A 27,172-nucleotide genomic window follows, 5' to 3' on the forward strand; every position below is an offset into this window, starting at 1 on the left:
TGCCTTTTATCCATTTTTATCCTTGAATATCTTTTTCTTGTTTATAGGAGCTCTTTATATTTTTAAGACTACTGATACTTTTATTATTATATATTCTGCAGTTTTATTTCATTGTTTTTATTTGTCTTTTTGGTTTATTCATGGTGTTTGGTACTATATACAGTTAAGTTTTATTTTGTTTTTAACTATTTGTCTGTCATATTTGAATACAAATAATTTTCCTAGTTGTACATTTATCTTATTTATTTATTTAACATCTTTATTGGAGTATAATTGCTTTACAATGTTGTGTTAGTTTCTGCTTTATAACAAAGTGAATCAGCTATACATATACATATATCCCCATATCTCCTCCCTCTTGCATCTCCCTCCCACCCTCCCTATCCCACCCCTCTAGGTGGTCACAAAGCACCGAGCTGATCTCCCTGTGCTAAGCGGTTGCTTCCCACTAGCTATCTATTTTACATTTGGTAGTATATATAAGTCCATGCCACTCTCTCACTTTGTCCCAGCTTACCCTTCCCACTCCCCATGTCCTCAAATCCATTCTCTACGTCTGCATCTTTATTCCTGTCCTGCCCCTAGGTTCTTCAGAACCACTTTTTTTTTTTTTAGATTCCATATATATGTGTTAGCATATAGTATTTATTTTTGTCTTTCTGACTTACTTCACTCTGTATGACAGTCTCTAGGTCCATCCACCTCACTACAAAGAACTCAATTTCGTTTCTTTTTTATTGCTGAGTAATATTCCATTGTATATATGTGCCACATATTCTTTATCCATTCATCTGTTGATGGACACTTAGGTTGCTTCCATGTCCTCGCTATTGTAAATAGAGCTGCAATGAACATTGTGGTACATGACTCTTTTGAATTATGGTTTTCTCAGGGTATATGCCCAGTAGTGGGATTGCTGGGTCATATGGTAGTTCTATTTTTAGTTTTTTAAGGAACCTCCATACTTTTCTCCATAGTGGCTATATCAATTTACATTCCCACCAACAGTGCAAGAGGGTTCCCTTTTCTCCACACCCTCTCCAGCACTTATTGCTTGTAGATTTTTTGATGATGGCCATTCTGACTGGTGTGAGGTGATACCTCATTGTAGTTTTGATTTGCATTTCTCTAGTGATTACTGATGTTGAGCATCCTTTCATGTGGTTGTTGGCAATCTGTATATCTTCTTTAGAGAAATGTCTGTTTAGGTCTTCTGCCTATTTTTGGATTGGGTTGTTTGTTTTTTTGATATTGAACTGCATGAGCTGCTTGTGAATTTTGGAGATTAACCCTTTGTCAGTTGCTTCATTTGCAAATATTTTCACCCATTCTGAGGGTTGTCTTTTCGCCTTGTTTATGGTTTCCTTTGCTGTACAAAAGCTTTTAAGTTTCCTTGAGTCCCATTTGTTTATTTTTGTTTTTATTTCCATTTCTCTAGGAGGTGGGTCAAAAAGGATCTTGCTGTGATTTATGTCATGGTGTTCTGCCTATGTTTTCCTCTAAGAGTTTGATAGTGTCTGGCCTTACATTTAGGTCTTTAATCCATTTTGAGTTTATTTTTGTGTGTGGTGTTAGGGAGTGTTCTAATTTCATTCTTTTACATTGTACATTTATTTTTAATTCTGTGCTCTAAGTTCAGAATTATTAATCTGTAGGGAAACCTATTTAACTCATTTTTTTTTCTTAAATTTTATCTTATATTGGAGTATCATTGATTAACAATGTTGTGTTAGTTTCAGGTGTACACCAAAGTGATTCGGTTATACTTATACATGTATTGATTCTTTTTCAAATTCTTTTCCCATTTAGGTTATTACAAAATATTGAGCAGAGTTCCCTGTGCTATGCAGTAGGTCCTTGTTGGTTATCTGTTTAAATATAGCAGTGTGTTCGTGTCAATCTCAAACTCCCAATCTATCCTTCCCCTAACCCTTCCCCTGCCACCTTCTACATAATGCCTTTAAGTGTCAATACTTAACTCAAATGTGTGAAGTTAAATTGAGCACTTCGATGATTCCCAGCCTTGCTTTTTATTGTGATTATTGTTATTACTGCCAGGAAGTATGCTGGTTTTAATTTAAGCTTAGTGTCTCAACAAAGGGGGATCATGAGGATGCTTATTTGGTCCCTTCCCCTAGGCAATTTATGTACCTTTATGTCAGTTAGATAATCTCGTTTCCATTGAGACCCAAGAGAATCTTATTGGTTCCACCCAATAGCTCTGTGGAACCTTTTACCTCACAAAGTTCCACTGTTATCTTCAAATGGGAAAAAGTCAGCAGAAAGTCTTTTGTTACCTGTGTTAAACAGAAAAATTACTAAATGTATGTATAATTTAGACTCAAGAGAAAAGTCTCCAGATCTCTGAAGTCAAGAGAAAAGATTTTATGAAGAAAAGATAAAATTGTGAAAAATAGAGCAAATTAAAATAAAAGGCTATAATAGACTCTATAGATTACTAGATAAATTCTGATCTTGTCCAGAGTATATAGTGTAACATGAACAAATGACAATATAAAATCTATAGTTAGATGCTCATTAATTGTACAGTCACAGGAACACATAAACCCATATCTTATACCTTGAAATTTTTTGAAATTATCAGTTAGCTAATAGGTGATTTTCTCTAATTGAGCCAGACTGTTCAGTCCTGTTCTATTAAGTACAGTCTGTACCATTAAGATTTTCTTTCGTTCTCTTATTTTCACCTTAAAAAGTTACCATGATCCAAAAGAAATCTTGTTGCTGTACTCAAGGCTTTTACGGTCTTGCTGGGTTAATAATTTATCATTACCACAAAGTTTAAAAGGGCCTAAAACACAAACCCTGCTTGATGCTAAATTGCTTAAGCAGGTGTTCTCATGAATAAATGTCCACTGACATTTCTGAAATAGAAGGCTATTTTTTAAAATATTTAACATTTCAGAGTTTCCATATATCACATCTTTCACTTTGGCTGAGTCTATGGAAAATATTTCCATCATTATGAAAAATATCTTTTGAGTTCCCAAATATGGCGCCCTGTTAGAGCTAGAAGCTTCTAAGGTAATAAGATAGTTCACAGTAGTTTTCTCCTTACACCACTGCAGGTGACAGAATCAAAAACTGATCAGAGCTTAGACCATGGAATCAAACTATTCTAGAAGAAAGATTTTAACTGTGACATTATTTTAGCCAGTATAAAGTTTTCTGATTAAGAATTCTGCATCTTTCCCATCTGTATAGAATTTGTAATTGAGTATGACACCTCAGTCTGTTAAATGAGATTTATGTGATAAAACTTTGAAAACTATTAAGCCATATGCTAATACAAAATATGAATAGGTAGCATTCTTATATAATGCAGATATTTGCCCAGTGATTGTGGGCTGTGGGCTTGCAAATATTTCCCATAAATAAATTGTTTGGGAATAGCTGGATTAAAGCTGTATGCTTTAATCTAGGCCTTGATCCTGAAATAGACAAATACCCTGTGATTAATTTACTGGTGTCAAGAGAGACATTGAATGAGCTGTTATTAAAGAGCTATTGTTAGGGAGGGTGGGAGGGAGGGAGACGCAAGAGGGAAGAGATATGGGAACATATGTATATGTATAACTGATTCACTTTGTTATGAAGCAGAAACTAACACACCATTTTAAAGCAATTATACTCCAATAAAGATGTAAAAAAATAAAAATAAAATTTTTTTTAAAAAGAGCTATTGTTATTATTAAAGAGCTATTATTGATTTATAAAGTTATTCCTTAGTTTTCAAACATTCTTGAGAAACAGTATATACTTTGCCACAATATTTTCAGTTTGCTGAAAAATTCAGGGTCAATTCGTGCAGATTAAATTCCTGGAATATATATCTGGAGTAATCATGCCTAATTCACAAACAAACTATCCAAATTAGATATTTCTAAGAGCACATTTTTCTGATTACAGATATCCTGGCCATGACAGTGGTTCGTATGATTGTACCCACTCTCCTACCAGCTTCTGTGGTGAGCAGCAGAGCACATTCTAAGAGTGACTCACGGGGCTAAGGCTGGTGGCTTCTGAGATAGCCAGGCCAGGAGCACAGGGCAGCTCTGGCTGGGGTGCAGGGCAGTTGTGCCATTGAACAGAACAGTGCTGACTAGGTAGAGTTGGATCTCACCAGTACAGTCCTTTAAATAGCTGGGCTATCACACGTTCCTTTTCTCTCAGGTGGCTGCCGTCCCCTCTTTGTGGGAAAAGCCTCCCTCGGGGAGCAATGGTTATGTGCCCAGCCCCCATCTAGGAAGACCAACAAAGGACATCTTGCAGGTTCCCCTCCAGAATGTCCCTCTGGATACATCTGACACTAAACTGCACAAGGCCCTAGATGTTGAGCCCTCCCAACAGCCTGGCAACAAAGAGAAGCTCAGAACCAGCAGCCAGAAAGCAGAACCTATGTGCATGGGTCATTTCCATAACCGCCACATCTTCCAGCAACAGCTGATTGAAAAGCAGAAGAAGAAACTTCAGGAACAGCAGAAAACAATTCTGGAGCTGAGGAAAAACCAGCGGCTGGCAGAGGCTCAGCGGGCAGCAGGGCATGCCAACACACAGAGCTGCCTGCTGTCAAACCCCGGAGAAGATGAACGGAAAAGAACCTGCCAGGTGCTTCCAAAGTATGTCCATTGTATCAGAACACTGTTTGGACTCTTTATTGGGGGTTTTTTACCTTGTGATCGAAAGGCTCCTGAACTTTACCCAGCGTCCAGAGTCTATAATTGCTCCTTTTCTTTTACTGTGCACTCGCAAAGCAGAGAAGCCCCGTGCATGGTGATTGGTATGTGACAGGTACCAAAATGTATTTAAGGCAAGTGGCTGCCTATAAGGATCCTGTTATATAGTTAGCATTTGTATGGTGGCTGCCTTTGTCTGAGGAGCTCTGTCACTATGCCAGTAAAGGAGAAAAATGCTTACTTGCTCTAACTCAATTTCTGGATTTCTGATTATGTTTAGGGCTGAGAACCAGGTCAGACAATATCAGGTCCAAATGGAGCAGCCCTTGGGTATGGCCAGTTACCTAGCTTAAGTCTGTAGTTGTTTGAGATAAAAGTAAACATCTTTGAGCCTAGAATTAGAGTCCAAATTTCTCAAAAGCTATTTAAGATGGTTTTAGACATGCTTGTGACATACTCAGTATGTGTGATAAATAGTAGGATGAGAAGTGGGTGATATGTATTGACTTGAAACACTGGGATGGGAATCAGAGCGCCTGACTCACATTGTAGACTCAGGCCAATCACTCGACCTTTCCACGCCTCATTACACGAATTTATTGAATGGGTATAATAATACATAGTTATCTCAGAAAGTGAGGATTAATTAAAGTTTGTAAAAGGCGTTGAGTTCCTCAGGTTTAAGGGCTTTGAACGAAGCTGGTGATTGGTCTGAATTCTGTTCCTTTTTTTTCCCGCAGTTCACCTGTTGCTTCTCCTGGGACTGAAGGTAGTAGAAGTGACTCCCCAAGTTCTCTGTCTGGACCCAGAAGGAATCCAAGGCAGCTGATGGCACCCCATCCCGTAGTGAAAGGCAGGGCTGACTTGGTGGGGCCTTGGTTGTGGTTATCTTTCCTCTTGGAGTAGAATGTGTTGGGACTGAATCCTGGCAACTCTTGGGCTTTGAGACTCGGCAGAACCTAGTTAAAGTCTAAGATGTGTAGACACATGAGAAGTGGATACACCAGAGAATGCCACGACTTTTTCCTGCCCTTTTTGCCAAACTTTCTGGTCTTCCTAGCCAATACAAAAACAAAAAACAAACAAACAAAACATTGCTGAAAGGTTTGAGAATTTTTCTGTAATTTGATATTTGGATTGTGATTTTAGAAATGGGACAATTACACAAAAAATTCCACGTAGCTGCTAAGAATAAACCCTGATAAAGATCACCTATCACTGTACTTTGTTAACATTAAAGTATTGATCAGTTTACAGCAATCCACATCAAGTTATTACATCATTTTATAATGGGTTGCGCCTTGATAGGCTTTTAGAATGAAATCCACAAACCAGACATTTAAAACAAAATTTTTTTTTTATTGGGGTATAATTGTTTTACAATGTTGTATTAGTTTCTACTGTACAGCGGAGTGAAGTAGAGTTCCCTGTGCTATACAGCAGGTTCTTATTAGTTATCTGTTTTATACATATTAGTGTATATATGTCAATCCCAGTCTCCCAATTCATCACACCCCCTGCCACTTTCCCCCCTTGGTGTCCATACATTTGTTCCCTACATCTGTGTCTCTATTTCTGCCTTGCAAACCGGTTCATCTATACCATTTTTCTAGATTCCATATATAAGCGTTGATATATATTTGTTTTTCTCTTTCTGACTTACTTCACTCTGTATGACAGTCTTTAGGTCCATCCACGTCTCTACAAATCAAACCAGACATTTTAATAACATTCTTAATGTGCATAGAAATCATTATTTAAACCAAACCATACTATGAGAATAGAAGTATTCCTCAGAAACCCCCTAGTGAATCTACCAGTTGTTTTTACTCTGTACTTAGTCATGCACTGAACATATGTTTATATGAAATGGTAGGCATTTTTGACAATTACATTGTGGTTTGTAAATCTGATTTTTCATCTGTGGTAAGATTGCTGCCCTAACAGGAAGTGATGTCACCTGAAGGACAATGTGCCTGAAGTCCATTCCTGTTAATGAAGAAATCAGCCATCTTTACACTGACTCTCTTCCAGGTCAGCAGTTTATGCCCTCTTTGTCCACCAATGAGGATGCTCAGGAAATGCCCGGTTTGGTGTGATTATTTTTTTAAAATTATTATCTGATCAAAGACTTAGCATGTTTTGGAACACCTGGTTACTTTTCAAGTAGTCTTTAATGACTGGCTCTAGAAAAGATGGAAAAAGGGCATATTACCACAGACTCTGCCTCTCGGGGCTCTCTCACTTTAATCCTCTAGTCTATTTCTGCCTCTTTAAAGAGAGTCTCATTCCTGCCATCTGTGCCAACCCCACTATTCTTTTTCCAGCAAAGCAGACACTTAATATCTGTAAGAAATAGCCTGGCGAGTTTTTTGTTTATTAATTCTTGAAACTTGGACTTAAATTTTCTTCTCTGTAACATAGCACAAGGAACCGAAAGTAACCATTGGCTCACTTAGGTGAGCAGAACTTGATACTCTTCCCACCCATGCCCCCCTGCCTATGAAACCCCAACTGGTGACAGAGTCGTATTGTCAAGCCATCTTGCACATTTGCTTGTTTTGGATGGATATTTAATAGACTGTCAAGAACAGGAGTCTGACACTTGCATTCATTCAGATGCCAGTTCTTCAGATGCCTAGTACAATTCCATTTCCTGTCCATCTGGATATCCAGGCCTTAAAACTAGTTTAAAATGTAATCATCATGACCCCAAACTTCAGTTTGTTTGTTGTCATTGTTGTTACATATACAGACATATGTATAGTGACTTAGGAAAAAGTAGCAAACTCAGTGGGATTTGAGGAGTGATTCTATTCTCAGAGTATTTGTTAGATGTAATTAAAGTTTTCTACATTCATTAAAAGAATTATCAAATTAAAATTCTGGTTTCTGGGTTTCATGTACTAAAAGTATCATCAAGACAGATAATCTTGTTTAAACCAGTGAACAGTTATTCTAATAGAAATGTGAACAAAAAAATAATTAATCTTCAAATTGTTCATCATTTCTGAGGATGGGATTGTAGGTCTTTAACCTGTAGGGAGTGTGTGTGTGTGTGTGTGTGTGTGTGTGTGTGTGTGTATACCTACAGTTTCTGTAATTATATATATATATATTTTTTTTTTTTAATTTTGTTTATTTATTTATTTTGGCTGCTTTGGTTCTTTGTTGCTGTGCGCGGCTTTCTCTAGTTGCAGCAAGTGGGGGCTACTCTTCCTTGCGGTGTGCAGGCTTCTCATTGCGGTGGCTTCTCTTTTTGCAGGGTATGGGCTCCAGGAGCACGGGCTTCAGTAGTTGTGGCACGCGGGCTCAGTAGTTGTTGCTTGCAGGCTCTAGAGTGCAGGCTCAGTAGTTGTGGCCCGCGGGCCTAGTTGCTCCGCAGCATGTGGGATCTTTGCAGACCAGGGCTTGAACCTGTGCTTGCTCCCTGCATTGGTAGGTGGACTCTTAACCACTGCACCACCAGGGAAGCCCTGTAATTATATTTTTATATAAATTTTATGCACATACATATATTTCTGAGATTGTGAACATTCAACTTAAAACTTTTAACAATAACACTAAATTTTACTATAAAATGGAGACATTTCTTTTGTAGCATTCCTTATATTTTTTATATTGGAACTGCATTACTGTTTTCTAGCCATGGAAGAGAGAGCAGTTCAACGAGCTGAACGGAGGCGGATCTTGGCAGAGAGGAAGAAAAAAAAAGAAGAAGAGAAATTGGTAATAAATCAAGAATGCAAAGTGAGGCAAAAAAGAGGATCTGTATAGATCTTTATTAGAAAATGAAACCTAGCTTGTTTAAGACCATTAAGGCAATAGTGTAACACCAACTTTGGATATGGCTTTTTGCCTCCCGGCCTGAACTCTGTGATAAGTTTAGGAAAATGAAGGGAAAAAACATCAGCATCATTAGTATAGCAGGAAGGAAATATTATGAAAGTTGTTGGGAGCTGGCAACTTAGAAGATTTACACATAACCAAGACTAATGTGCTACAGGTAAATGTCCAACCTGATAAGTTTACAAAGGTGAGTAATTCTTATCTTCCAAAGTTTTGATCTGGACTGCCAGAAGTAAATTTTGTACCTACTAAGAAAAAATAAGTAGTTCTAACAGCTTTGGGGTTTTTTGGTGAAATGGAAGAAAAATTTTTCTTACGCTATATATAGTTTGGACTTAGTATTTCATAAATGAAAATTAGAACTAAAAAGTAATCATTTTGTAATGAAAAGTTAATGGCCTTATTCATGCTTAGTCTCATCTCTCCAAGTAGAAGAGAATTCTTTTGGAGAAACATTTAGGTTACACTACTGACCACCTGCTGGTCAGGTTTTCTACTTTTAACACAAAGCGCAGGCTTCTTCCAGAGACTGGGCAAGCACTTTGGTAGATACTTGACTTTCCTCAACATAAAAGATCTTATTTCCACACAAATTGAGGGTTCTGATTTTTACAAATTCTAATCTTGATCAGGCCCAGTTAAAGGCCCAAGAGGAGGAGCGTCGGAAGAGGGAGGCAGAAGAAAAGGAGGCTCAGCTTGAGAAAAAACGAGAAGAGAAGAGACTGAAGAAAATGGTTAGTAGTTTCTACTTGGTCAGCCACCTGTCCTTTGAAGCCTGTGTGTGCAGTCCTGTGGTCGTGTGCACCTTCCCTCTGGAGAACTTTGGTCTAGAACATTCTTCTCTCACCTCCACCCTTTCTCTACCTTATTTAATGAAAACCTATTCATTCCTCAGATCTTAGCTCAACATGGTTAGCCTTTCCTGCCTTGTCCCACCCTCCTCTCTCCCCAGAGTTTGTTTAGGTCACCTTATAGTTACCTTCTTCCACTACCCACTCGATCCTTTGTCTTCAGCAAGCATCGCTGCTAATCGTGGGATGACCTGAACCTTCATCCCTGAAAGGGCTGGCCCGTTAGTAGTCCAGCATGGATTGGGTTGTAGTTTTCCTTTCACCCTAATCATAGGGCATGGTGATACTAAGAGATACCCTAAGGGGTCTCCTATAGTCCAGGCATACTCTTCCTCACCTCCACTGTGGAGTAGTAGTCCTATTGCCCCTAGTAGCTGGGGTCAGTCACCCCAGCCAGCACTTCCTTTTTTACCTGTTGATTCAGAGGCATGAGGTGCCCACAATGATTAGGTGGCATTCTTTCCAGTTCAGTGGAATCATTGTATGTCTCCTTGTGGAAGCATTTCCCCATTTGGAACCAAGACCTCTAGCCCAACAGAACATAAATTTGTGGGAAAAGAAGCAAAAATGTTGCTAGTTATAGTGAGTGGTGCCACTCCCACTTCTACCCCTTGCTTCCTGGACCCCATGAATACTGGCTATGGGAGAAACAGTACCATGTACTGGATGCTGGTTCAGAGCATATACAGACTTCCAGAGAACCTAACCCCAGATCTGCAAGGTACTGCCACCTAGCTGGTGTTGCACCAGAGTCTTCATAAGGCCATTCCACCATTCTGGCAAGCCAGCTGCTTCAGGATGGTGGGATACATGATAAGACCAGTAAATTCCATGCATATGGGCCCTTTACTGTACTTTTGCTGTAAAGTGAGTTCCATGATCAGAAGCCATGCTGTGTGGAAATCTTGATTGTGAATAAGGCATTCTGTAAATCCAGGGATGGTCTGTAAGTCCATGGATGGTAGTTTTAGCAGAAATATTACGGGGAGGAAAGGCATATCCATATCCAGAGTAAATGTCTATTCCAGTAAGAATAGAACTTTGCCCTTTACATGATGGAAACAGTCCAATATAATCAATCTGCCACCTGACAGCTGTCTGATCAACCTGGAGAATAGGGCCATGACTCTGTGTTAGTTTCTCCTGCTGCTGGTAGATTGGGCACTCAGCATGGCCATAGCCAGTTGGCCTTGGTGAGGGGAAATCCATATTTCTGAGCCCATGTATATCCCCCATCCCTGCCACCATGGCCACTTTGTTCATGAGCCCATTGGGCAGTGACAGCAGTGGCTGGGGGAAGAAGCTGACTGTCATCCACATAATGGGTCATCTTGTCCATGGAGCAAAAGGCATATATAATTCATCCTTTGCTAAATCAGCCAAAGAAATCTCCAGAAACAGCTCAGGTACTTCCCTTAAAAACTACCTGAGGGGTTCTAAGTGAACATTTCCCCAACATGTGTTCTGTGTAATCCTAGTAGTTCCTGAGATATTAAGTAGTTTTGAGAAAATATAAGTTCTGTGGTCAAAAAAATTTGGTAAATGCTCGTTAAAAAAATCAAGTTAAACAAGTTTCATTATTAGCTGCCTTCTCAGAACCTTTAACATCCTACCAAGTATTATGAGTCTCCAGAAGAGGGACAGTGTGCCAAGCAGTCACATATGGCTGACCAAAGAACCCTTTTTATAGAGCAGCCAGCAATATCTCATGAAGAACTGGGGGCATGCTACTGTAAAGAAGTGAGACCATTTTAAAAATACACAGTACAGAATATTTCTCCTCTCGTATCTGTTCATTGTAGAACACTGGAGAAATGCAAAAAAGATGGGGGAAAAAAATCTGTGAGGTAACTACTCTTAATATCTTAGAATACTTACTTCTGTTCTTTTATCTCAATGCATCTCTCTCTTTTAATAGTTAAGTTGATAATTTGTGTGTGTAGGTGTATATAGTTTTTAAGCTGCTTTTTTCATTTAGGATTTTATCATGAGTATTTTCACTTGTTATTCAGAATTCTTCAAAACCTTTTTATTTATATGCTGAAGGCCATTTTTTAAAAATAGACTTTTTATTCTGAAATAATTTGTTTCTCTATTCCTCTGTTAATACTGCTTCCAGTTTTTAGCGATTATGAATAAAGCTGCTACAGACATTCACATGTAGGTTTTTGTTTAGACATAAGTTTTTTTTTTTTAACTTCTTTATTTGAGTATAACTGTTTTACAATAGTGTGTTAGTTTCTCCTTTACAACAAAGACATAAGTTTTAAATTCACTTAGGTAAATACCTAGAAGTGTGGTTCCTGGGTAGTATGCTAAGCCTGTGTTTAACTTTGTAGGTAACTGCCAAATTCTCTTCCAAAGTCGCTGCACTGTTTTGCATACCCACCAGAAAGTTCCTCTTGTCCCACATCCTTGTCAGCAATTGTTATTGTCCTTTGTTTGTTGGTTTGTTTGCTTGTTTTTTGCATTTTAAGCATTCTAATAGGTGTGTCATGAGTGGTATGTCATTGTGGTGTTTATTTGCATTTTCCAAACAACAAATAATGTTGAGCATCTTATTTGTTTACTTGCCTTCTACATGTCTTATATGGTGAAGTGTCTGTTCAGATCTTTTTGACCCATTTTTCAACTGAGTTATTTTCTTATTGAGTTGTTATTTCTTATTGCTTATTATCTTATTAAGTTATTTCTTACTGGGTTTTAAGAGTTCTTTATATATTCTGGACCAAGTCCTCTACTAGATATGTGACTGCAAATATTTTCTCCCAGTCTGTGGCTTGTATTTTAATCCACTTAACAGTGACTTTCACAGAGGAAAAGTTTTAATTTTGATAAAGTCCAATTTATTGATTTTTTTTTCTTTCACTGGATGTGCTTTTAGTATTGTATGCAAAAACTAATCTCCAAATCCAAGATCACTCAGATTTTCTCTTATATTTTCTTCAAGAAGTTTTATAGTTTTATGTTTTACATTTAGATCTGTTGTCCATTTGGAGATAATTTTTGCATAAGGTGTAAAGTATGTATCAAGTTTATTTTCTTGCATATAGACATCCATTTCTTCCAGTATCATTTGTTGAGAAGGCTCTCTTTTCTCCATTGAATTACATTTATACTTTTGTCAAAAATCAGTTGACTGCATTTATGTGGGACTATTTCTGGGCTTTATTCTGTTCTGTTCATCTTTATGTGTAGTCCTTTGCCAGTACCACATTATCTTTGATTGCTGTAGCTTTATAGTAAATCTTGCAGTCTCACAATGTGAATTTTTCCAGTTTATTCTTCTTTTTCAGGATGTTTTGGCTATTCTAGTTTCTTGTTCTTTCTATATAAATTGACAATCTTGTCAATTTGTATAAAAAAGCTTGCTACCTTTGGGACCGTTTTGAGATTGATTGGGATCATATTGAATGTATAGATCAAATCGGGAGAATTGACATTTTAACAACATTGGGTCTTTAATGTGTGAACATGATATAGCTCTCCATTTATTTAGATCTTTGGCTTGTTTATGAGTATTTTATAGCTTTCCACATATCTTATATATTTTTTGTTAGATTTATACCTAAGTACTTATTTTTGTGGTGCTACTGCAAATGACATCTTTTTAAAATTTCAGATTCCATTTATTCATTGCTAGTAGATAGGAACACAGTTCATTTTTGTATGTTGACCTTGTATCTTGCAACCTTGCTAAATTCACTTATTCATTCTAGGAAGTTTTTTGGTAGATTTTTGGGGGGGGATTTTCCACATAGACCACCATATTGTCTGCCAATAAAGGCAGTTTATTTCTTCCTTTCCAATCTGTATGCCTTTTCTTTCTTTTTCTTACCTTATTGCACTAGCTAGGACTTCCAGTGCAAGGTTGAATAGTACTGAGAGAAGATATCCTTGCCTTAGTCCAGATCTCAGGGGGAAGATTGAGTCTCTCATCATTATTGTCATATATGTCATATATTTTACTTTTATATATATTATAAATACCCATCACCTTGTCACTGTTATTGCTTTACAGTTATATTTCAGTGTATTTAAAAATAAGCTGAAAATTATATTTTACATTCATTTCTTCCATTTCTAGTGCTCTTTATTTCTTTGTGTAGGACTGAGTTTTTAAGCTATGTCATATTCCTTCTGCCTGAAGAATGTCCTTTGACATTTCTTACAGGGTTGGTCTACTGGTAATGAATTCCCTTAGTTTTTATTTGTTTGAGAATTCTTTATTTTTCCTTCATTTTTGAAGGGTATTTTCACAGGGTATATTGATAGAATTCTGGTTTTACAGTTTTTTTCTTTCAACACTTTAAAAATGTCACTCTGTTGTCTTCTTGCTTGTCTGATTTCTGGCAAGAAATTTGCTTTAATTCTTATCTTTGTTCCTTTGTAGATATCGTAGTCTGCTCAGGCTGCCATAACAAAATACCACAGGGCAGGTGGCTTAAACAACAGAAATTACCATTCTCACAATCCAGGAGGCTGGATGTCCAAGATCAGGGTGACAGCATGGTTGGTTTCTGGTGAGAGCTCTCTTCCAAGTGGGTAGAAGGCCACCTTCTCAGTGTGTCATCGCACATCCTTTCCTTGGTGCATGTACACAGAGAGGGGGAGAGACAGTGTGTGAGCTCTCTGGTGTCTCTTTTTATGAGGACACTAATCCCACCCTTAGAACCTCATTTTACCTTAATTACTTCTTTAGCGGCCCCATGTCCAAATACAGCCACACTGGGGTGGTGGGTGGTGTGGGTTTAGGACTTCAACATATAAATCTGGAGGGGAACAAAAACATTAAATCCATAAGAGTAGGTACGATGGGTTTCCTCCAGCTGCCTTCAAGATTTTTTCTGTTTTTGGGTTTTAGCAATTTGAATATGATATGTCTAGGTATAGTAAGTTTGTTTGTTTTCCTTGCTTGGTGGACTCTAAGTTTCTTAGGTATGTGGCTTTGTGTCTGTCTGAAATGTTAGGATATGTTTTACCCATTGTTTATTCAAATATTTTACCTGCCCCATTTTTTCTTCTCCTTCTGAGATTCCAGTTACGCTTGTATTGCATTGTTTGATATTGTCCCACAGCTCTTCGATGCTCTGTTGTTTTTTTTCACTCTTTTTTTTCTCTTTGCTTTTCAGTTTATATAATTTCTGTTGCCCCAACTTCAAGTAAACTATACTTTCCTCAGCTGTATCAAGTCTAGTGATGAGCCTATTGAAGGCCCTCTTTATTTCTATTACTGTGTGTTTTGGATTTCTAGCATTTTCATTTGACTCTTTATTATAGTTTCCATATCTCTAAAATTACCTATCTAATCGTGAATGATGACTGCCTTTTCCATTAGAGCTTTTAATATTATCATAAATTATTTAAAATTTCCTCTCTGATAGTTCCAACATCTGTCATATTTGAGTGTTGTTCTAATGATGGCTTTATCTTTTCAGACTGTTTATTTCTTGTCTTTTAAAATGTCTGATTTTTTTGTTGTTGAAAGCCAGACATGTACAGGGCAATAGAAACTGAGATAAATGGGCCTTTAGTGTGGAGATTTATGTTAATGTAGCCAGGAGTTGGGCTATGTTTGAAGTTTATTATTGCTATGGTTACCATTCTTGAGGTTTGTTGTTGCTATGGGCACCATAGACTTCAGTGTTCACTAGTGACTTTTTTTTTGTCCTCTCTTTTGGCTTTAGGTCTTCCCTTTGTGCTGTTCCTTGAGAAAATCTGTCTTGCAATCCTCCAGCTGTACTCCTCTGTTATTACTAGAGGTTTGCTAGCGTGCTGGTGTGGTGTGGATGAGGGGAGCATTCTCTAATGTTCTCTTTGGAGTGCACAGTATTGGCCATTCGGAAGAATTTCTGCTCCTACTCTAGGGGCAGAGCTTTTCCCTGCCCCTGTGTTCCCTTCTTTCAGTATCCACTGTCTTGGTCTGTGACCTTAAAGCCCTTCCCTCTGTGAGGTTCCTTCTTCACTTGAATGAGATAGGGAGGCTGGTCTGGGCAGAGTTCCCCTTCCCCAGCTGCAGTGGCATTACACTAGTGCCTTCAGGTGGCGCTGCTTGCAGATGAAGCCCCGGAGAAGAGTCGGGGCAGATCTTGCAGTGGTTGCTGTTCCTCTCCCCCAGCTAGAACCATGGTGGGGACTTTATCAGGATTTTCCCTGATCCTCTCTGTGAGAGCCTGGTGGAGTTCCCAGAGCAAAAAGGTAGGAACCTCCCTATGACTGTGACCCCCAGGAGCTTCACCCTTCTCATGCCGGCCCACCCTTGGCCTCCAGCAGTAAGCCAGATTTCTAGCTTAATGATCTTACTGGCTCATGGTGTAGGGTGGCTTCTGCCTCAGATAAGCAAATGCTTGGGTGTTGTGTCTCCCTGAAGGTACCTGTCTCCAGATTTGGGGATGGTTTCAGTTCTCTGATTGGTTCATAAAAAGTCATTAATCTGTTATCCATCTGTCCAGCTTGTTTCTTGCTGGAAGCAAACTGCTTATACAGAGCAAGAAGGATGAGAAATACATTACTGGCCAATAGGTTGTCCTGTTTCTCTCACTATCCAAGCCCAAATCTTTTCTTTTTTAGGAAAGGTAAAATGTAAGTTCAGTCTACAATGGACAAAAAGATTTTGTCGCATAGACTAGTTTCCATTTAGTAAATCAGCTGTTTGTAGCTGTCTCAATTGAGATGGATGCATTTATAGACTGACTTGTTTGAGCTTTCTTTGGAAGCAGCTTTAGATCTAAAATGCACTTGGCAATTGTCTCCTTTTGCTTCTGAGCAAAGATGCTCTGCACAATATGTTTTTCTACCCAGTTTATCATGTGGTTGTATTCCTTTTGATGCATCATCTTCTGCACAGGTGATTCTTGACCTCCTATATACTTTATCTAGCCATTACCAGTAAGCAACCTCCCAGGCCATAGCAGTGTTATTCCTCTGAACATCAAAAAAGTAATGACACTTCTCAACCAGTGCCTTCTGTGGCTTGTCCAAATCAGTTGCATCCTGGATGTGTTTGATGGAAGCCTGCTTCCTCTCTTCTAGTTGGGCTGTTTTTGCTCATTAAGTTTATCAGCAAATTGTCCAACAGAGGTACCATACTTATTTCTAATTACATAGATGAGCAACCCTACTGTTGATAAAGGTCTCTAGCAATCACATATATTCCTTTGGGTAGAAAACACAAGATCAGTTCTGTGATACCAGTTTTAGGATACAGAACTGGAAGAATTCCTCAGGGACAAGCCCATGACAAATTTGTCCTCCATATTAAAAAAAAGAGGTGGGAATTCCCTAGAGGTCCAGTGGTTAAGACTCCATGCTTTCATTGCTAAGGGCGTTGGTTCAATCCCTGGTCGAGTAACTAAGATCCCACAAGCCGCGTGGTATGGCCAAAAAATAAAACCAAAAAAACCAAAAAAGAAGTGGTTCAAGGTCTAGACATGGCTGCCCTCTGTGAAAGATTCTTGTTATCTGCAATTTGCCTGTATCTACAAGTATTGCATTCTTCAGAGAGGGGCCACTTTAGCAATGGCAGAAGTACCACCTATGGCAGCATGGTCAGTGATGCTCCAAGTGGTGGCTTAATGTCCCTGTGACCCTGACAGGATAGCCTATCAGGTGCAGTAGTAAGATGGCCAGTCACAGGTCTCACACAATGATCTTTTGAAGATAATCTAAATTCCTTTTAACATCCCATTGCTTTATTTTTATTAAAAGTATTCTAGAAATACTTATCAGGCAGTAACTTTTATGGCTGTGTATTTTATGCTTTGTATTAATAGACAGTTGATGAAGTTTATGGTGGAAAGGTAAATTTATCAGAGAAGACCAGGCAAGATTTGAAGTCTTTCATAATTGCTTAGCAAGCATATTTGTTCATTTAACAAATATATGTAGAGCATCTACTATGTGCTAGGCATTGTTCTAGATATTAGAGCAGTGGAGAAGACAGACAATAGCCCTGCCCTCATAAAGATTATATGATAGTTGGGAAAAACAGGCAATAAACAAGATAATAACTAAGAAGTAGAGGGAGAGATATAATGGGGAAAGCAAGATGGGGAAAGCCTCTCTGAAGAAGTGATATTTGAGCTGGTAGATGCTGAGGAGGCCTCTGTAAGGGCCACAAGGGCAGGTTAATTGTGAGATACCTATTAGACATCCAAGTGAACATGTCAAATAGGCAGTTGAATATATAAGACCTGACATCAAGATTGTAGTAAGGAACCTGGGAGTGAAAAACATGTCAGTGTTTTTAATGCTCTGGAAGTGAATGAAATCAACTTGGGAGATTGTCTGGATAGAGGAGAAATATGAGGATCCAGGACTAAGTCCTAGAATATTTGAATAACTACTCAGAGGATGAGGAGCTAGTGAGGTAGAAAGTGTACCAGGAGAATTGTTTATTGAAAAGCTGAGAGAAAAAAGTATTTCTGGAAGGAAGTGATGATGTTTAACTGGGCTAAATGTTGCTGGGTTCAATTAAAAAGAGGACAGACAAGTGAAACTTTGATTTGGCAACATGGAGATTATTCATGACATAGACAAGAGTGTTTTCAGTGGACTGCTGGGAAGGGAGCCCATATAATAGGCGTCACATGTGGTCGAAGAAGGATTTTTTTTTTTTTTTTCTGTTGGCAGTTGGTCTTTTGAGTGTTATTTTGTTTTTTAAAAGATGGGCGGTATCAGCACATATATGCATATTGATGGGAATGATCTAGTAGCGAGGGAGAAATTCATGATACAAGAGGGCAAAGACTATAAATTACAGAGTGCCTAACTGGGAATACGTTCCAGAGCACAATGAAAGGGTGAATTATAATGGATGGAAGGCAGAGTGTGGGAATAGTGTCGACTGCCTGTATTCTTCTTAATTCTTGCTGTAATTCCTTGTCTTTCTTTCAAAGCAGTAGTGGTGGAGATATATATATATATATATATATATATATATATATATATATATATATATATATTCAAATGAGTCATTTGTTGAATAATTTAAATCAGAAAGATACCCTGATTTTGTGTCCCTTTTTAGCCTGAGTGAATTATGCTCTGTGAAACCCTAGCTGCATAGATCCCCAATATAAGTGCCATCTCAAGGCAGACAGCATCATTTCATGTAATCCTCCCAATAAACCTTAGATGCAGGTGTTATGGACATTTTCTATACAAGGAAATGGAAAATACAGTAATAGTAATGAAATACGGCCAACTCTATTGAGGAAACCTTAATCAAGGGAGGAAATACACATTAAAGTAAATTGCTGCATGTGAATACAGAATTTTGGCTCAAGCAGATATCTGATTTATTAAATGTTTTTCTTTCTATTTTTCCTTGGAAAAGTACACTTTTAAAAAATCTACAAACAATAAATGCTGGAGAGGGCGTGGAGAAAAGGAAACCCTCTTGCACTGTTGGTGGAAATGTAAATTGGTACAGCCACTATGGAGAACAGTATGGAGGGTCCTTAAAAAAAATAAAACTAGAGGTACCATATGATCCAGCAATCCCACTCCTGGGCATATATGCAGAGAAGACAATAATTTGAAAAGATACATGCACCCCAATGTTCATTGTAGCACTATTTACAATAGCCAAGACATGGAAGCAACCTAAATGTCCATCAACAGAGGAATGGATAAAGAAACTGTGGCACATATATACAGTGGAATATTACTCAGCCATAAAAAAGATGAAATAATGCCATTTGCAGCAACATGGATGGACCTAGAAATTGTCACTACAGAGTGAAGTAAGTCAGACAGAGATAGACAAATACCATGTGATATCACTTATATGTGGAATCTAAAAAAAGGGTACAAATAAACTTATCTACAAAACAGAAATAGAGTTACAGGTGTAGAAAACAAACTTAATGGTTACCAGCAGGTAAGGTGGGGGAGGGATAAATTGGGAGATTGGGATTGACATATACACACTACTATACATAAAATAGACAACTAAAAAGGACCTACTGTATAGCACAGGGAACTCTACTCAATACTCTGTAATGTCCTATATGGGAAACGAATCTAAAAAGGAGTGGATATATGTATATGTATAACTGATTCACTTTGCTGTACAGCAGAAACCTACAGAACATTGTAAATCAACTATATGTCAATAAAAATTTTTTTAAATAAATAAATAGGCCATTTTCCCCCACAAGCCACATGAAAATGTTTTTCCTTAAGAGCCTATGACACCAGCCATAGAGTTGTAATTCTAGGAAGATAACTTAGGTGTGTGTGTGAACGGGATTGGCCAAGGCTGAGGGCTTCTCCAGAGGCTTACTGTGTTAGATTTCTGTCTACAAGTTGCAACTGCTGCCTCAATGCTACAGGGGCATTTCAGTGGATGTGAAAATGGCCAGCTTTCATTTTCCTCCCCACTTATCTCTCAGCTTCCTCTTGTTGGTCATAAGAAAATTCTCGAAAATAATTTTTCTGTCCCTTCAATTCAGTATCTCAACTGTCTGTAATAAAGATTATGAAGGTAATTTTGGTTGAATCCTTTAGAGAATATGGACATTTCATATTCATTGAGGAATGTGTACAGATAAAGGTAGTTTGGATTGGAAGATCAGAGCAAATCTCCCTTCCACCTTAGAAATGTTCCAGTACCCTATCTCTCTCATTTTTTTTTCTCAGAGAAGACTCAGGCAATTAAGTAGCTTGTCAGAATCAGCCAATTCACCACAACCGTTTTCTTGAAGTGAAATTGTGGCAAATAAAGAAAAAGAAGCTTAAATTAAGTGATTTTTACTGCAGAGACTGACTACTGTGAAGACAGTCTGAAGTCTTTGCTTTTGCTCCTGTGACTTGCATAACAGCCATCACTAGACTTTTAATGGAGTATGAAGTATCTTTAAATTTGAATAGAACTATTCATATATAAATTTCTACCCCATGATCTAAATGAAGGGGCTATATTGCTACGTTTCCCAAAATAATAAGGGGAAAATACTGATCGCTCTCCTGTTTTACTTTCTAGTAACTTGGTGAGATGTAAATCATTTCTGTGAACAATGCTGAATAAATCCAAGGATATGCATAGCCCTGATTCTTGCAGGATTCATGAGGAACTTTTCCTCACCCTCTTTGCAGAATTGTTTCCTTTTTTTTAATGTTCCAGTGTTCTGTTACCATGATTAACATGCTGTTTAGTGGTTACATATTCAAATTAAACTAATTAGCTATTTGTTGAAATGAAATTCATGAGTTTTTAGGTTATTGCATCTTTTTTTTTTTTAGTTTTATTGAGGTGTAATTGACAAAATTGTAAGATACTTAAAATGTACATAAAACATGATGATTTGATATACGTAGACATTGTAAAAGGATTCCCACTGGGTTAATTAATATATCCATCACCTCACATACTTATTGTGTGTGTGTGTGTGTGTGTGTGTGTGTGTGTTTGTGTGTGTGTGTGAGAACGCTTATTTTCTCCTCTCTAAGATTCAATTATGAAATTTTATCGACTATAGTTACCGTGTTATACATTAGGTCCTCAGACCTTATTCATCTTGTAACTGAAAGTTTGTACCATTTTTCCAGGCCCTACCTATTTCTCCCACCTCAAAGGCACTGACAGTCACCATTCCTACTCTGTTTGTACAATTTCAACCCATTTTTGTTTTAAGGTTCCACATATAAGTGATACCACTTAGTATTTTTGTTTTTCTCTCTCTGGCCTATTTTACTAAGCATAATGCCCTCAGAATTCATCCATGTTGTAAATAATGACCAGATTTCCTTCTTTTTTTTTTTTAAAAAACATCTTTATTGGAGTATAATTGCTTTACAATGGTGTGTTAGTTTCTGCTTGATAACAAAGTGGATCAGTTATACATATACATATGTTCCAATATCTCTTCCCTCTTGCGTCTCCCTCCCTCCCACCCTCCCTATCCCACCCCTTCTTTTTTTTAAGGCTGAATAATATTCCATTGTGTGTACCTATAGCACATTTTTTATCCATTCATACATCGATGGATACCTACTTTGTTTCCGTTCCTTGGCTATTGTGAATAATGTTGCAATAAACATAGGAGTACAGATATGTCTTTAAGACAGTGATTTTGTTTCCTATGGATATATACTCAGAAATAGGATTGCTGGATAATATGGTAGTTCCATTTTTAATTTCTTGAAGAACCCCGCCATACTGTTTTCCACAGTGGCTGTACCAATTTACATTCCCCAACAGTGTGCAAGGTTCCCTTTTCTCCACATACTCATTAGCATTTGTTATCTCGTCTTTTTTTTTTTTTTTTTTTTCTGGTACGCGGGCCTCTCACTTTTGTGGCCTCTTCCGTTGCGGAGCACAGGCCCTGGACGCACAGGCTCAGTGGCCCTGGCTCATGGGCCCAGCCGCTCTGTGGCATGTGGGATCTTCCCGGACTGGGGCACAAACCCCTGTTCCCTGCATCAGCAGGCAGATCCTCAACCACTGCACCACCAGGGAAGCCCTCTTGTCTTTTTGATAATTGCCATCCTAACAGGTGTGAGGTGATAGCTCATTGTGGTTTTGATTTTTGTATCCCTGATAATTAGTGATGCTGAACACCTTTTCACATACCTGTTGGCCATTTGTGTGTGTCTTCTCTGGAAAAATGTCTCTTCAGATCCTTTACCCATTTTTTTCAAATGAGTTTCTTGGGTTTCTTTGCTATTGAGTTATATGAGTTCCTTATATATTTTGGATATTAACCCCTTATTGGATATGTGGTTGCAAATATTTTCTCCCATTCTATATGTTGCCTTTTCATTTTGTTGATGGTTTCCCTTGCTGTTCAGAAGCTTTTTAGTTTGATGTAGTGCTGCTTATTCATTTTGGCTTTTGTTGCCCTTGCTTTTGGTGTCAAATCCAAGATTTTGATTACTGATTCAGTCTATAGTAATTAGTCTATGCAGATTTTCTAATTCTTCATGATTCAGTCTTAGTAGGTTGCATGTTTCTAGGAATATATCCATTTCTTCTAGATTATCTAACTTGTTGGCATTTAATTGTTTATAGTAGTTTTTTTAGGATTCTTAGTATTTCTCAGTTTTCTGTAGTAATGTCTTTCATTTCTGCTTTTGTCTTTTTTTTTTTTTCCTTAGTCTAGCTAATGGTTTATCTGTTTTGTTTTGGTTTTTTTTCTAAACAGCTCTTAATTTCTGTGATCTTTTTAATTGTCTTTCTACTCTCTATTTCATTTATTTCTGCTCTGATCTTTATTTCCTTCCTACTACTAACTTTGGACTTAGTTTGTTCTTCTTCTAGTTCCTTGAGGTATATAGTTAGGTTGTTTATTTGAGATCTTTCTTTTTTCTCAATGTAAGCATTTAAACTTACCTTGTAGAACTGATTTTTGCTGTATCCCATAAGTTCTGGTATGTTGTGTTTCCATTTTCATTTTTGTCAGATATTTTTAAATTTATTATTTTACTTTTCTTTTGATTCCTTTTTTGACCCTTGGTTGTTCACAAGCATGTTGTTTAATCTCCACATATTTGTGAATTTTCCAGTTTTCCTCTTGTAACTGATTTCTAATTTCATAACATTGTAGATGGAAAATATGCTTAGTATGATTTCAGTCTTCTAAATTTATTAAGACTGTTTTATGGCCTAACATATGATCTATCCTGAAGAATGTTCCATGTACACTTGAGAAAAATATGCATTCTGCTGCTGTTGGATGAAATGTTCTGTATATGTTTGTTAATTCCATCTGGTCTAATGTGTTGTTTAAGTCCAATATACCTTTGTTGATTTTCTGTCTAGATGCTCTATGCATTGCTTAAAGTGGGTTATTGAAAACCACTACTGTTATTGTATTTGTCTATTTCTCACTTCAAAATGTTAATATTTGCTTTATACTTAGGTGCTCCAATGTTGAATGCATAAATATTTTAAATTGTTACATGTTCTTGATGAATTGACCTCTTTATCATGATATAATGACCTTCTTTGTCCTTGATATCATTTTTGGCTTAATGTCTATATTGTCTTATGTAACTATAACTACCCCTGCTCTCTTTTGGTTCCTGTTTGCATGGAATATCTTTTTCCATTCCTTCACTTTCAGTCTCTATGTGTTCTTAAAGCTGATGTGAGCCTCTCATAGAAAGCACATAGTGGGTCTTGGGTTTTTTTTTCTATTTCTTTTTTTTTTTTTTTTTTTTCAGTACATGGGCCTCTCACTGTTGTGGCCTCTCTCGTTGAGGAGCACAGGCTCTGGACGTGCAGGCTCAGTGGCCATGGCTCACGGGCCCAGCCGCTCCGCGGCATGTGGGATCTTCCCAGACCTGGGCATGAACCCGTGTCCCCTGCATCCACAGGCGGACTCTCAACCACTGCACCACCAGGGAAGCCTGGGTCTTGTTTTTTTTTATACATTCAGCTACTCTGTGTCTTTTGAATGAAGGATTTAATCTATGTACATTTAAAGTAATTACTAATAGGTGTTGACTAGCTATTGCCATTTTGTTAATTATTTTCTAGCTGTTTTGTAGTTCCTTTGTTCCTTTCTTCCTCTCTTTCATTATTCCTTTGTGCTTTGATTATATGTATTTGGTTATATGATTATATGTATTATATGTATTTGTGCTGTGATTTATAAATATTTTGTGTATTTACTATAAGTTTATGCTTTATGGTTACCATGAGACTTACATAAAACATCTTATAGTTATAACAGTCTATTTTAAGCTGATAACTTCAAATGCATACAAAAACTCTACACTTTTACACTTCTCCCACCATAGTTTATGTGTTTGTCACAATTTTTTGTTTGTTTTTTTGCGGTATGCGGGCCTCTCACTGTTGTGGCCTCTTCCTTTGCGGAGCACAGGCTCCTGACGCGCAGGCTCAGTGGCCATGGCTCACAGGCCTAGCCACTCCGCGGCATGTGGGATCTTCCCAGACCAAGGCACGAACCCGTGTCCCCTGCATTGGCAGGCAGACTCTCAACCACTGCGCCACCAGGGAAGCCCCGTCACAATTTCATATTGTGTATCTATTAACAAGTTACTGTAGTTATAGTTATTTTTAATACTTTTGTCTTTTAACCTATACTAGAGTTTTAAGTGATTCACTCATCACCATTACAATATTAAGAGTATTCTGAATTTAACTATATATTTACCTTTATCAGTGAGTTTATACTTTCATATTTTTCATATTACTTATTAGTATTCTTCATTTCAACTTGAAGAAGGCCCTTTAACATTTCTGGTAAGGCTGGTCTAGTGGTGATGAACTGTTTCAGCTTTTGTTTGTCTGGAAAACTCTTTATCTCTCCTTCAATTCTGAAGAACATTTTTTCTGGGTAGAGTATACTTAATTGGCAGGTTTTTTTCTTTCAGCATTTGAATATAACATCTCACTTCTCTGGCCTACAAGATTTCTGCCCCAAAATCCACTGGTAGTCTTATACTATCAGTGTATAAAGAGTGCACTTATACCTAACAAGTTGCTTTTCTCTTGCTGTTTTTAAGATTCTTTGTCTTTAATTTTTGAAAATTTAATTATAAAGTGTCTTGTTGTGTTTCTTTAGATTCATCTTATTTGGTACTTTTTGGGCTTCCTGGACCTAGATATCTGTTTCTTTCTCCAGGTTAGGGAAATTTTCAGCCAGTATTTCTTTTTTTTCTTTTTTCCCTTTTTAAAAAAATTTTATTTCTAGATTCATACCATTGTGATCAGAAAAAAAATGCTTGGCATGATTTCAATCTTAAATTTATTGAGACTTATTCTGTGGCCTAGCATGTGATCTGTGCTGGGGAATGTTCCCTGTGCACATGTTTCATGATGCAAGATTCTGGAAAGGGAGTGGTCAAAACCTAGGAAATGTAGTTATAATGAGACTAGAGCAAAATAAGAAGTAATTGGCTTTATAGAATAGGGTATACCAATGTTTCTGTATATTGTCATAGGTGTAGAGGTAGAGAAATATGAGACAAAGATGGAGATAAAGTACTTTTCCCTTTGAAAGATCTATAAAATTTTATAAAAGAGGAAGTTGGGAAAACTCTTTTGCTTGCTAAGTTGTTTAATAAATAAGAAAAGTGTTGTTAAGGAAGAGGGACTGGTTATGGCAGAGTGAAGGCATTGTTTAAAAGGCCAAGTTTATATGGATTTGCCTCTTTAATCAGCAGAATTTTGTGGTTAAAAACAGTCACAGATAAAGTACTACAGGATGGAGCAGATTTAGAACTGGCACTGGGAAAAGACTGTATCATTGAAGCCCAAGGGATTACAGATGCTAAGCATCTTTCCAGCTGCCTGACCATGTGAAGTTGAACTACTCAGTATTTCTTTGAATAAGTTTTCTGCCCCTTTCTCTTCTCTCTTTCTGGGACTCCTATAATATGTTTATTCTCCCTTTGATGGTATCCCATTAGTCCCTTAGGCTATCTTCACTTTTTCTCATTATTTTTTCTTTTTGTTCCTCCAATTGAATTCCACTGCTCTGTCTATAAGTTGACTGATCTTTTTTTCTGCTTGATCTGGTCTGCTGTTGAGCCCCTTTGTTGAATTTTTCTGTTCAATTATTGTATTCTTCAGCTGTATGATTTATGTTTGGTACTTGTATATTTTCTATCTCTGTTGAAATGCTCACTTTGTTCATGCATTGCTCTCCTGAAGTCAGTGAGCATCTTTATGACCATTATTTTGAAAACTCTGTTGGGTAAATCATTTATCTCCATTTCATTAAGACTGGTTTCTGGAGGTTTATCTTGCTCTTTTGGTTGGAACATATTTCTCTGTTTCTTCATTTTTCTTGACTCTCTGGGTTGGTTTCTGTGCATTAGATAAAACAGTCACCTCTGCTAGTCTTGACAGAGTGCTCACATGCAGAAGATGAATCTCATCAGCCTGGCCCGGGCCCCTGGTTGTCTCTCAAACCTTTGTCACTGCCTTTGTCCTTAGTAGCTCTCCATATTTGAGCGTGTGCCAAGACCTATCGGTGTACTGAAAGAAAGGATCTCAGTCAGCACCTTGATACACACTGATTAGAAGCTGCACCCTCAGGCAGCAGCTGTGAAAATGCGTAGTTAAGCCCCTTCCCGGGAGAAACTAGGAGATGTGTGTTTTTCCTGCTCCGTTTCACTGAGCCCAGGTTATACACCTCGGGCTGGGTGGCCAGGGCGATGGGGGGGCAGGGAGGTTTCTCCTGTGCCTGTTTAAAGCCTGCTTGTTTGCCGTAGTCCTATGGGACTTGTGAATGTAAGTTCCACTGGCTATCAGAGCTAGGCAGTCCAGAGGCCCATCCCACTCAGGTGGCAGTCACAAAAGTTAGCATGCAAAATGTGTGTACAAGCTCCTTTCAGATAGACGCTAGCCATCTGGTTTTACCTTTGGAGTGAGCCAGAGGGAGAAGGCAGAGGAAGTACCCAAAGGCTCCCTCATGCTCTGGTGAGGATCTCAGCCAGCTCCTAGATGCGTGCTAAATTAGAATCTGGACCTTCAGGTAGCAGTTTGTAAAGTATGAAGTCAAATCTCTTTCAGGGAAAGACTGGGAAATGGGCTTTTTGCCAGCTTTCTCAGGACTGAGTCCTCAGAGCATAGGAGTGAGTATAGGAGGATAGCCACAGTGAGTACTCTCATCCAATAAGACCTGTTTCTTTGTTTGCTCTAGTCTTGTGTGTCTCGTGGGCACTTGTTGGTGTTTTGGGGGCCCGTCCCTTGCTTGAATGGTTGTCTAAAGTTGGGGTGCTAGATGTGCAGTCCAAATCCTTCACTCCTTAGGAAGAAGCTGGGAGTTGGGAGTTCCCTCCCTATTATAGGGC

General features: G+C 38.0%; 2 protein-coding genes and 1 pseudogene across 6 annotated transcripts in view; 1 reads left to right on the forward strand and 2 right to left on the reverse strand.

The window, feature by feature from the left end:
- The window catches only part of CCDC191 (coiled-coil domain containing 191), a 102,546-nt gene that overhangs the window by 56,568 nt on the left and 18,806 nt on the right, over positions 1–27,172 (forward strand). For all 3 annotated transcript variants that reach the window (XM_059065156.2, XM_067034611.1, XM_067034609.1), the window contains 4 exons: positions 4,195–4,640; positions 5,438–5,550; positions 8,344–8,426; positions 9,179–9,280. In XM_059065156.2, the coding sequence (XP_058921139.1) occupies positions 4,195–4,640; positions 5,438–5,550; positions 8,344–8,426; positions 9,179–9,280 (744 nt within the window). The remainder of the gene's footprint in view (positions 1–4,194; positions 4,641–5,437; positions 5,551–8,343; positions 8,427–9,178; positions 9,281–27,172) is intronic.
- Positions 14,082–27,172, reverse strand: part of ZDHHC23 (zinc finger DHHC-type palmitoyltransferase 23) — a 44,819-nt gene continuing 31,728 nt past the window's right edge. For all 3 annotated transcript variants that reach the window (XM_067034613.1, XM_059065157.2, XM_067034612.1), the window contains exon 6: positions 14,082–14,169. In XM_067034613.1, coding sequence (XP_066890714.1) covers positions 14,096–14,169 — 74 coding nt within the window. In that variant the 3' untranslated portion in view covers positions 14,082–14,095. The remainder of the gene's footprint in view (positions 14,170–27,172) is intronic.
- On the reverse strand, positions 16,042–16,654 carry LOC131757576 (ATP synthase F(0) complex subunit B1, mitochondrial pseudogene; annotated as a pseudogene).

This window comes from Kogia breviceps, chromosome 5 (assembly GCF_026419965.1).
Source record: "Kogia breviceps isolate mKogBre1 chromosome 5, mKogBre1 haplotype 1, whole genome shotgun sequence".
Taxonomy (NCBI): domain Eukaryota; kingdom Metazoa; phylum Chordata; class Mammalia; order Artiodactyla; family Physeteridae; genus Kogia; species Kogia breviceps.